General features: G+C 47.8%; 1 protein-coding gene across 3 annotated transcripts in view; it reads left to right on the forward strand.

Annotated features, from left to right (window-relative positions):
- Positions 1–12,627, forward strand: part of SENP5 (SUMO specific peptidase 5) — a 73,171-nt gene that overhangs the window by 13,470 nt on the left and 47,074 nt on the right. The window contains exon 1 of one of the 3 annotated variants that reach the window (XM_036352384.1): positions 10,079–10,166. The exons of the other annotated variants lie outside the window; for them this stretch is intronic. Coding sequence (XP_036208277.1) covers positions 10,147–10,166 — 20 coding nt within the window. The 5' untranslated portion in view covers positions 10,079–10,146. Of the gene's footprint in view, positions 1–10,078; positions 10,167–12,627 lie in introns of those variants that run through there. 3 annotated transcript variants of the gene reach the window in all.

The following is a 12,627-nucleotide window of genomic DNA, read 5'->3' on the forward strand; positions in this document are numbered from 1 at the left end:
TCTGCACGTACAGGAGAAGCCTTTAAAGATGTAAGTCAACATCTATTCCAATGCTTTTCCTACCTAGGAATACCAAGGGCACTTAAAACTGACAATGGGCCTGCCTATACCTCTAGAGCTTTTAAAAACTTATGCTCTACATTCGGCATCGCACATACTACAGGAATACCCTACAATCCTCAAGGCCAAGCAATAGTAGAAAGGGCTCACCAAACTTTAAAAACACAAATTAAAAAATTACAAGAAAATGAGTTTAAATATTCCTCTCCTCATCATGTTCTACAGCATGCTCAATTTGTAATTAATATACTAAATGTAGATTCTGAGGGAAATTCCCCGATGTACAGGCATTGGAACCCTGATCTAACTAAACCTAAAGCCCTCGTCAAATGGAGAGACTTGCTTACAGGAGCCTGGAAGGGACCTGATGTACTTTTAACCCAGGGGAGAGGATATGCTTGTATATTTCCACAGGACGCAGACTCACCTGTGTGGATTCCAGACCGTCTAGTCCGACCTTATGTCTCACCGCCTGCCATCTCTGCCTCATCATAGCACACCTGACCAGTGCCCGTCTGCAGCAGATGTGCAGCCCTGAGCTGGAACAATCTGTCCATTGGGAGGATCACATGTGCCTCCGTTTTGTCTTTCCACATGCCCCAGCTTTGCCCCACATCTCCTTTCCTTTTTCCTTTTTTTAAAATCTAACTACTTGTTTGCTGGTTCTTTGGCCTTTCTCCTTCTTTCCTGAACACAGCCTTTTCTAGAATCTCCCTACCCTACTGTTCCAGGAAGGGCACCTCCCTTTTATGCCGTGACTAGGGGTGTTTGGTATATGCCCCATACATGGAGTTGTCTTGTGCCAAGAGCCTGACATCCTGGGCTGAGAAAGCCCTGTTCCAGGACTCTCCTTTGTCCTGTATTGGCGCCTCTTACCCTTGTGTCAAGAGGGACCCTCTTCTTACAATCCAATTGCCCATAGCTGTTGCCTGAGCTCTCTGTTCATGCTGAGGTTGAAGCCGCATGGTGGCTGGTACCATGGATCTGTCTCTGGCCCAATGGCGTAAGCTGGGCCCTCTCTAGAGAAGAAACCTGAGTTCCCTATGATCAATGCCAGAGCCCCGCCAGCAGGCGAGGGAATCCAAAGGCAGTTGCTGGGCATGGAGGCCAGAGGGACATAGGCTATCAAGGAGACAAAACTGAACCTCACATCATCCTACTTGGCCCAGAGATGGCTGGTAGTCAACGACGGGTAAGACTCCACAGGGTGGGGCAACCTAAGACAGGCACAGTCGGGGGCCAGTAGGAGAAAACTTGGGGTGCAACAAAGGTGGGGCACAGACCCCCCTCCCCAATGGTGCAGGGGCTTGAACACTCGGCCCTTCTGAGGAAGGTCTCCTGTCCCCATGGCTGCTTCCTGCTTCCCATGCCCAGCTCAGATCGGGACCCAGGTAAAGACAGAGACTGGCTGACAGCAGCTGCCCTCTCACTGCAACAGGACTTGTTTCCCATTTCTACCTTGGACCACAGGGAAAGGGGCAGCTGAAGGAAAGGGCTGTGTCAGGATGCTGCATTCTTCCCTTTCTTCTCCCTCTTTTTTCTAAACACTTCCATGCCTTGTAGTTCTTTTGCTTTCTCTTCTTTTTCTCTCTACTACCCTCCATCTTCCATATCTGCTGACCCAGAGGGCACAGCTTACTCCTCCTCGGACATCGACACCACCATCAACCACAGCCCTGATGGACCCTTTGATGCAGCCTTTCAACTCGCTGACGCTTCGGGAAGCCCGTCGCCAGTGATGCCGCCCGCTAGCCAGACCCACAAAGACAATCAAACCAACAACTTGAGGACAGCTGAAATCCCTTGACTGAAGAGGCTGGCAACCTTCTACAGGAATGGGGCTCCTTCTGCGCTCCATCCACTATGTTTATAGCTATGCTCACTATCATTGCTTGCCACTCTTCTTCCGAGACTTAAATGGCCCAATCTGAGAGGTGGCCACTGATTTGCATGCGCTATCATTTAAAAAATAAAAAAGGGGGAATTTGCCGGAAGCCGGTCCATCCTTGCTGCTTGACACAGTCGCTGCAGGAAAGAAACATCTGCACAGCATATGTTTCAAGGGACCTGGCGTATATAGCATACTGTTCTTAATATGTTTGCTCCCCTTAGCACTGTGTGTTTTAACCAAGGTCACCTCTCCGAGAAAGGTTGTTTCCCCAGGTAGGAATTTTTCCCTGAAGTCAGGGAGGGGATGCCTCTCCTAGAAAGGTTGTTTCCCCAGGTAGGAATTTTCCCCTGAAGTCAGGGAGGGGATGAAACTCCTTAACTAAGTGCCAGGCGGGTAGTTAATCACTACAAACAATCATGCTTAAGCTACATAATCTTTACTCCCTGGAATGGAGATAAGAAACGCCCTAACCTTTGTAATAGAAATTGACAGGATTAAAATCAACTGGGATAAATACGGATGTAACAAGACAATAAACAGCAGAACTTCGCTGGAGATCCAGACCAGAACTTGGCTGGAGATCCTGGCTAGAGATCCTGGCTAGGCTGCTGATCAACTGAACGCTGTCTCCGTGTCCTTCCTTCTTCGCCGACTCCGTCCACACCTTTGGGGACCCCTGGACCTGCTGGGGTTGGACCCCGGCATAAATGGTAGTCACAGCTAAGCTGCATTGTTTACTATGATTTGCAATTACTATTTTTCCTTTCTTATACAACTTCTTATTGTCCCTGAAATTAATAATTATCTTGTTTTGTTTGGTATTATCTGAACTTATTACTAATTTATCTTCATGCTCTCTTCTAGCAGTCTATATCTCTATCTTTGCATTCAGACACTTTAAAAATTCTATCAGTTTTACATTTTTAAAGTCATCTCTCCCATTCTGTTCCCTTCCTTCTGGTTTGGTGGCTCTCTAGGCCTAAGGCACAGTTGTCACTCTGTGATCTTTACCATTTTCTTTATTATTCCTCTTTCCTGTCTCTTGTTTCAGATCTCATTTTCTGGTTCTCATGTTTTCTTTTTTGACTCACTGCCTCATTTTGTCAGAGTTATTCCTCTTGTGACTCCCTGAGAAAAAGGATGCATGGATATTTTGATAACTTAATCTCCGAAAACCTTTTTTGTATCCAAAATTTTGGTCAGTTGTTTGTCTAAAATTCTGTGCTCAAAATGATTTTCTCTCTGAACTTTGAAAACATTACTACATTTTCTTTTATTTTTCAATCTTGCTATTAAGTCCATTGCCATTCTTATTCCTGATTTTTAAAATATATATTTATGTGTTATATATTTATATTTTATATAGGTAGTATATGTGTATGTGTATATATCTATATCTCTGTGTGTGTGTATATATATACATACATACATACCAGATACACACACACACACACACATATATAAAACTAGTGGCCTGCACGGGTAGGGTCCCTAGGCCTGGCCGGTGATGAGGGCCAATCTGCAGGGTGACCAGCGGGACGAACAGGGGGCTCCCGCCAGCACCTGCCTTGGCTGGCCTGGGGCCTGCGGGGTGGGGGCAGCTCCTGTGTTGAGCGTCTGTCCCTGATGGTCAGTGTGCACCATAGCAACCGGTCATTCCGCCAGTCATTCTACCCTTTGGTCGATTTGCATATTAGGCTTTTATTATATAGGATTTTTATTTACCTGACTCCCTCCCCAAACTTGTAGAGGGTTGTTTATGACCCCAGTGTTCTGGGACTGGTCTGTTTTCATTCATTGATAAGTTCTTTCCATGTACAAAATCATGCCCTTTAATTCTGAGAATTTTATTGAGTTATGTATTTGACACCTCCTTTCTCCTGTACTTTCTTAGTTTACTTTCTGAAGCTTTTATTTAGATGTTTAATCTACTGGCCTGATCCTTCAATTTTCTTATCTTCCTCCATTATTTTCAGTCTCTGTCATTTTGTGCTACTTTCTGGGAGAGTGCTTCAAAAATTTAAATGTTTAAGGGGGAAAAAAATATAACTTTTTACTTTGAAATAACTTAAATTTAAAAAAAAAAATAAAAAAAATTATATACTTGTCACCCACCTTTCCCCAATGTTGTATTATGCAACTATAGTATATTATCAAAACTGGGAAATTAACATTAAGATAATACTGTTAGCTGATGTGTAAGTCTTATTCAAATTTTGTCAATTGTCCCATCAATATCCTTTTTCTGAGCTAGGACCCAATCCAGGATTTCATGTTGCATTAGTTGTCCTTTCTCCTTAGTTTTAAGTTCTTTAATCTGTTTTTTCTTTCATGACCTTGATTGACACATTTGAAGTGTATTGGCCAGATATCCTGTAGTGACCCTCAGTGTGGGTTTGTTGTTTCTCCTTATGATTAAATTCAAGTGATATATACATATATTTTTTTTAATATGTTCTTACTGATTTTTTTAGAGAGAGAAATATCGAGGCACACATCAACATTGATCGGCTGCCTCCTGCACACCCCCTACTGGGGATTGAGCCTGAAACCCCTGCAAGTGCTCTGACCTAGAATCGAACCATGACCTCCTGGTTCATAGGTTGATGCTCAACCATTGAGCCACTATGTCTGGGCAAGTTATATAATATATATATATTTTAATTTTTTTATTGATTAATTTATTACATATGTGTCCTTATCCCCACGTTACCCGCTATCCCCCCCACTCATGCCCTCACCCCCCTGTTGTCTGTGTCCATTGGTTAGGCCTATATCCTGTCTAATAATAGACAAACATGGTAATTAACCGTAGCTCCGACACACTTCCCATTGGCTAATCAGGGCGATATGCAAATTAACTGCCAACCAAGATGGTGGCCAGCAGCCAGGCATCTGAAGTGAACAGGAGGCTTGCTTGCTCCAGCGATGGAGGAAGCCAAGGTTCCCTGCCTGCCACTGCTGGCCTCTGAGCTGCACTCTGAAACAATGTTGCAATTATAGAACCTAAACAAACCCAAGAAACCTGCTTTCAGCCAGCTGGGCTTTAGCCAGCAAGATCGCAACATTGTTTCAATTATAGAACCCAAACAAACCCAGATCCCTGCTTTCAGCAGCCGAGGTCTCAGAGCTGGAGCCAAGCCTCAGAGCTAAAGCTGGCTCTCAGCTCCAGTAACAGCCATAGAAGGTAAATAAATCCCAGAATTAAAAAAAGATACAAAAAGGAGAGGTTGGGAGCTTCAGTCACCCGCCAGCCTGAAAATGGCCCTCAGCCCCTCACCCAGACTGGCCAGGCACCCCAGTGGGGACCCCCACCTTGAAGGGGGTGTGACCAGCTGCAAACAGCCATCATCCCCTCGTCCAGGCTGGCCAGGCACCCCAGTGGGGACCCCCACCCTGAAGCAACAAGATAGCACCTAATTTGCATACTGAAGGTGGGCGGCAGCAGGCAAGGCTGTCCGCGGTCCAGGACCGGATCTGTGACCCTGCCGGGCGGGGGGCAGTGCTTGAGGCTGTCCGTGGTCTGGGACCCAGATCCATGACCTGGCTGGTAGGGGTCAGTGCTTGAGGCTGTCGGCGGTCTGGGACCCGGATCCATGACCTGGCGGTCGGGGGGCAGTGCTTGAGGCTGTCCACTGTCTAGGACCTGGATCCATGACCCTGCTGGGTGGGGGGCAGTGCTTGAGGCTGTCCGCTGTCAGGGACCCAGATCCATGACCCTGCCGGGCGGGGGCGGTGCTTGAGGCTGTCCATGGTCCCGGGACCCGGATCTCTGACCCTGCCGGGCGGGGGGCAGTGCTTGAGGTTGTCTGAGATCCCAGGACCTGTATCTGTGACCCGTCCCGGCGGGGCGGCAGCTCGCACAGGGGCGGATCGGCTGGGGTTGAGCAGGGCAGGATGCCTGGCTTCCACCCAGCCCCAGTCACTCTGGGCAGGTGAGCAGCGCAGAGAGCCTCTGGACAGAGGAGGCAGGCTGGTGGAGGGCGGCCTGTACTCCCCACATGGCGGTGGTGACAGCTGTGAGCGCCCCAAGCAGAGCCTGCAGGCTGAGCTGAAATAGTGCCTGCAGGCCATCAGTGCCTGGGAGTGTCTGTGCAAGATCCTCCTCCTGGCCCAGAAGGTGCAGGATCGCAGGGACAGCCACCATGGTGGGCCAGATTGACGTCCTTCTGGCCGCACCATGGGGGTTTGCGGATTGCAAAGCCAGAGGCCTCTGGTGTGCACATCCTCCCCTGGCGTGCGAGCATCCCCCAGCACACTGTCACCCTCCCGCGCCTGCAACAGTTGTAAACCAAGGTGTGCACAAGTTCCCCCCACCTCTCCACCGCACTTGGCATCAACCCAGCATGCCTAACACCCCCACAGGATGTGCACACATCCCCTCTGATGCCCTCACGTCCTTTGGACAGTGTCTGGGTGTTCTGGGTGCTGAGGTTGGGCGCCTGTGAGATGACAGTGAGAGGGCGGAGTGGTGATGCTCTGTTCCCAAGGAGGCCAGTGAAGCTACGAGATCACCTCTAGGGGGTTAATGCAGATGCTGAGGCGGGAGCAAATGCAGACAGACACACCTGGTGGATGCAGGCGGCCCTTGCTGAGGTGCCTTTGGTCAGCATTCAAGATCAAGAACCGAGAGGCGGAGAGGAAGTCCGTCCTCTCAGTGAAACAGTTGGATAGTCGGGGCGACTGTAGAGGAGGAATGTGCACTTTGGGTGCCCGCACCCATGAGCGAAGGCTGCCCTGACTGAGCCTCGCTTGCTTGGGGCCTAGCGCACTCCTGCCGGGCAGCGGGTGACAGGACATGCTTTTCCGAATTAATGAGAGAAAACGTTGATTCTCCTGCTGCCCACAAAGGTGGAAAGTGAAGTGGGGAGACATGTGGGGAGTGAGCGAGGTTCCCTATCTGGGGGTTCCAAATCTGCTGTTGGTTTCTTTCACTGCTGACTAGAGATATACAGGGTGTCCCCCCAAAATGTATACACACTTTGAATACCTACTAATTCCAATGGTTTTAAGCATAAGAAAGAAACAACAATGGAGCTGTTATTTGTTAAAAGTGTGGGCACAAACAGGCAGTTGGACATTCCCTGAGGGGTCTCAGATTGGAGAGGGTGAAGGACAGACTGAGGGCCCCCCACCCCACCCCAGTGCACAAATTTCGTGCACCGGGCTACTAGTGCTTGCATATAAGTCCTTTAGTTTATCTCTCCCCTACCCCCACCCTCCCCTACCTTCCCTCCGAGTCCGATTGATGCCTCTCTGTCTCTGGATCTGTCCTTTTTCATCAGTTTATGTTGTGCATTATATTCCACAAATGAGTGAGATCCTTCTCTGACTGGTTTATTTCACTTAGCATAATGCTCTCCAGTTCCATCCATGCTGTTGCAAATAGTAAGAAGTCCTTTTTTACAGCAGCATAGTATTCCATTGTGTAGATGTACCACAGTTTTTTAATCCACTCATCACTGATGGGCACTTAAGCTGTTTCCAAATCTTAGCTATGGTGAATTGTGCTGCTATGAACATAGGGGTACATATATCCTTTCTAATTGGTGTTTCTAGTTTCTTGGGGTATATTCCTAGAAGTGGGATCACTGGGTCAAATGGGAGTTCTATTTTTAGTTTTTTGAGGAAACTCCATACTGTTCTCCACAGGGGCTGCACCAGTCTGCATTCCCACCAACAATGCACGAGGGTTTAATTTTTGGCAAGAATAATACATAAGTGACATTGTGCCACATCGGGAGGCACATGATGTCCATATGTTTCATTATTAGTGATGTTAATTGGTTGTTGTCTGATTAAGGCCAGGTTTTTCCATTGAAAGTCACAATTTTTCCCTTTGTAATTTTAATTTTCTTGTGGGAGATACTTTAAGACTATGTAAATAGCTTGTTTTTCATTGTACATTTTCCCTCTAATTTTAACTTCCATTGATGATTCTTGCTTGAGTCAGTTATTTCTGAGAGGAGTTACAAATGATAACTTTTCTATTTCCATCATTTCTATTTCCATCACTATATTTCTTAATTTGAAATTAATATGTAAGGAAGAGCTGTCCCTTTCCCCTATTTATTTAGTCAGTTATTTATATCACTGTAGACTGAGGATATTTATTTGTGGGTTACAATCCATAACTATCATTTAAAAAAAAATACACACACACACACACACACACACACACACAGTAGAGGCCCGGTGCACGGATTCGTGCACTGTTGGGGTCCCTCAGCCTGGCCTGCAGGAATCAGGCTGAAACCAGCTCTCCAACATCCCCCGAGGGGTCCCAGATTGCCAGAGGGTGGTTCTTGGGTGACGCACCCCAGAATTGGCTTCCTCCTCTCTGGTTCCAGGTGCATCACCTGAGAACTGCAGCTGGCAAGTCACTGCAGCTTGGCAGCTCCTGCGTTAAGTGTCTGCCCCCTGGTAGTCATTGCACATCACAGCTACCAGTTGGTAAGTCGCTAAGACTTTTATATATATACTAGAGGCCCGGCGCGCAAAAATTTGTGCACTCGGGGGGGAGGGGCGTCCCTCAGCCTGGCCTGTGCCCTCTCGCAGTCTGGGACCCCTCGGGAGATAACGACCTGCTGGCTTAGGCCTGCTCCCGGGTGGCAGAGGGCAGGCCCAATCCCTAGGTGCAGCCCCTGGTCGGGCTCAGAGCAGGGCCAATTGGGGAGTTGGGGCGCCGCCCCCTGTCATGCACAGAGCAGGGCGATCTGGAGGTTGTGATGCCACCCTCAGTCACGCTCAGGGTAGGGCTGATTGGGGGGTTGGGGCACCGTCCCCTGTCACACTCAAGGCAGGGTCGATGGGGAGGTTGCGGCGCCACCCCGTCATGCACAGAGCAGGGCCAATCAGGGGGGTTGGGGCTCTGTACCCTGTCACTCACAGAGCAGGGCCCATCAGAGGGGTTGGGGCTCTGTACCCTGTCACGCACAGAGCAGGGCCAATCGGGGTTGGGGCGCTGCGCCCTGTCACGCACAGAGCAGGGCCCATCAGGGGGTTGGGGCGCCGCCACTGTCACACTCAGGGCAGGGCTGATGGGGAGGGTATGGCTCTACCACGTCACACACACAGCAGGGCCTTTGTGTGTGTGTGTGGGGGGGGTTGGTGCGCCGCATCCTGTCACACACAGAGCAGGGCCGATCAGGGGGTTGGGGAGCTCCCCCCCTATCAGGCACAGAGCACGGCTGATCAGGGGGTTGGGGCGCCTTCCCCTGTCACGAACAGAGCAGGGTGGATAGGGAGGTTGTGGCCCCGCCCCCTGTCACACACAGAGCCGCAGGGCGATCAGGGGGTTTGGGTGCTGCCCCCTGTCACACTGATCCCGGTGCTGGGAGCCCTGCGGCTCTGCTGATCCCGGTGTTGGGAGGCCTCGCGGCTCCGCTGATCCCGGTGCTGGGAGGCATATTACCCTTTTACTATATAGGGTAGAGGCCTGGTGCACGGGTGGGTGCTGGCTGGTTTGCCCTGAAGGGTGTCCTGGATCAGGGTGGGGGTCCCCACTGGCCAGCCTGGGTGAGGAGATGATGGTTGTTTGTAGCTGGTCACACATCCTTCAGGGTGGGGGTCCCCTCTGGGGTGCCTGGCCAGCCTGGGTGAGGGGATGATGCCTGTTTGCAGCTGGTCACACACCCTTCAGGGTGGGGGTCCCCAGTGGGGTGCCTGGCCAGTCTGGGTGAGGGGCTGAGGGCTGTTTTCAGGCTGGGGGTGACTGAAGCTCCCAACCGCTCCTTTTTTTCTTTTTTTCTTTATTCTGGGCCAGCTTTAGCTTTGAGGCTTGGCTCCAGTTCTTAGGCCTCCGCTGCTGAAAGTAGGTTTCTGGCCTTTGCTTACAATGTTGCGATTCTGCTGGCTGAAGCCCAGGACTAAAGCAGGTTTCTGGGGTTTTGTTTAGCTTCTATATTTGTTACATAGTTGCTTAGAGTTGCAGCTCAGAGGCCTGCAGCGGCAGGCAGGGAACGTTGGAGTCCTCCGTCACTGAAGCAAACAAGCCTCATGTTAGTTTCAAGCTGCCTGGCTGCCGGCCGCCATCTTGGCTGGCAGTTAATTTGCATATTTCCCTATTAGCCAATGGGAAGGGTAGCGGTCGTACGCCAATTACCATGTTTCTCTTTTATTAAATAGGACTAGAGGCCCATTGCAGAAAGATTCCTGCAAGAATAGGGCTTCCTGCGGCTGGAGTGAAGCAGAGAATGGAGCGAAACCCACCGAGGTGGGCTTTGCTCCCACCTCCACCGCCCCGCTTGCTTCTCTGCAGCTTTGTTCCCTTCTGCAGTGCTTGGCTTCCTTCTACATTGTCTTCAGTCTTTGCTCGGCGCCTGCATATGCAAATTAACCACCATCTTTGTTGGGTTAATTTGCATGCTCATCTGATTGGCTGGTGGGCATAGCGGAGTGACACCAATTTGCATGTTTCTCTTCTATTAGTGTAGATAGATAGATACTTATTGATTACAGAGAGGGAGGGAGAGGGACAGATATAGAAACATCAATGATGAAAGAGAATCATTGATTGGCTGACTCCTGCATGCACCACACTGGGGCTCGAGCCTGCAACCTGGGCATGTGCCCCAACCGGGAATCAAAAGGAGACCTCCTGGTTCATCGGTCAGTGCTCAACCACTGAGTCACACCAGCCAGGCCCCATTACTATCATTTTATATTCAGTTGCTCAGTGTGTGTTTTTTGGCCATTGTGAGTCTCTTAAAGTTGGCTTCTGTGTCCTTTTGACATATCTCATAAATTTTTGAGCACTTGTATACATTCTGGCACTACAATAATAATCCAGATTTATCTTATACTTCCTCTGCCCCAGCTCTGGAATCAGCCATTTCTTTTAAGTGTAGAGTAATATTTAGAAACCAAGATCTGGGTGCTAGAGGTGCTCATTGCTACTGAGATGCTATTTCTTCTAGACTCTCTAAGTGGAGAGAGCTAGGAAATATATGTGTGTGCACACTTTTAGATATTTGTGTGTGTGTGTGTGTGTGTGTGTGTGTGTGTATCACCATCAGTTCATACAAATACCTCTGGTTTCTGTCTGTCACTACGGATTCAAAGCTATCTCACTTTGTCTCTCTCATTACTTGTAACTTCACCAACAGTGAAACCTAGCTCTAGTTACCCACAACATATGTACTTACTTGATTAATTTTAGAATAATGACAAAGCAGTTTCAGAATTTCATCCCTCTGTGAAAAACAAATTCAATAACTAAAGTATAGTATTTGTATAGTTCTTTTGTTTCTCATCTTACAAAGTTAATGTTTTCCAAATTTACTTTTGGCTAATTCCTTTCATTCTGGTTATGTTGATTATTTGTAATACAGTTAGGTTCATTTATTATTGTTTGTATTTCAATTTGGATTTACTGTACAGTAAACCCTCAATTTTGTGGACCTCAATTTAATGGACTCCCCAGAAAGTAAAACATTGGTTATCTGCCAAGGTAGGAGAAGGGATCTTAGGGTTTGTTTTTTATTCAGACTTTGAACCAGTTCTTCATTTTTCCACTCCCCTCATACCCTGATAGGTATTATTGCTTTCAATTCTTAAGCCTTTCTGAGATCCTGTAGCTTGCCTTTTGGCTTCCGCTACTGCTGGCTTAGTTTCTGTTCTTTTGGCCTGCTAAGTCTGTTAATACTCATTCATCTGCTTTCTTCCTTCAAAAATAGTATTACTCTCATCTCCTTTTTCATTTTCTTTGTCGTTGAGTGTTTTTACCTTTTTAAAACCCGTGTTTGTCATCTTAATGGGATTTAGAGAGGGAACTGAGGTAAACATGTGTTTAGTCCCTGCATATTGGGAAATGATTCTTGAAACTTAGTTTATTGTGGGCCGGTATAGCAAACAGGGTCATGTTAGAGTATGCATGACTTTCTTCTCAACTTTCACTGTGGGGAATTCCTAGAATTCCTTGATCATATAGGATTTCATTATGTCTGATAGTCTAGTTCAGCGGTTCTCAACTTGTGAGTCGCGACCCCTTTGGCTGTCAAACGACCCTTTCACAGGGGTTGCCTAAGACCATCCTGCATATCAGATATTTACATTACGATTCATAGCAGTAGCAACATTACAGTTATGAAGTAGCAACGAAAATAATTTTATGGTTGGGTAACAACATGAGGAACTGTAGTTAAAGGGCCAGAAGGTTGAGAACCACTGATCTAGTTGAACTTTATGCACTCTCTTTATTCAATTTTCTAATATATATTCCTGTGAATATATCTTTATGATCTGTATTTATTTAAAGACTTTTTTACTGATTTTTAGAGAGAGGAAGGGAGAGGTAGAGAGAGAGAGCAAAACATTGATGTGAGAGCGGCACATCAATCAACTGCCTCCTGCATGCCCTCTACCTGGGATCAAGCTCACAACCTGGGCATGTGCCATGACCTGGAATCGAACCAGCAACCTTTCAGTGCACAGGATGACACCCAACCAAGCCACACTGGCCAGGGCTTGACCTAAATTTTTTTTATTGATTTTTTCAGAGAGAGGAAAGGAAAGACAGAGAGAATCATCAATTTGTTATTCTACATATTCATGCAGTCATTGGCTGACTTTGTATGTGTCCTGACTAGGGATTGAACCTGCAGCATTGGTGTATCTGGACGATGCTCTAACCAACCGAGCTACCCGGCCAGGGCTTTTTATGACCTAATTTTTAG

Source organism: Myotis myotis, unplaced genomic scaffold (genome assembly GCF_014108235.1).
Source record: "Myotis myotis isolate mMyoMyo1 unplaced genomic scaffold, mMyoMyo1.p scaffold_m19_p_2, whole genome shotgun sequence".
Taxonomy (NCBI): Eukaryota; Metazoa; Chordata; class Mammalia; order Chiroptera; family Vespertilionidae; genus Myotis; species Myotis myotis.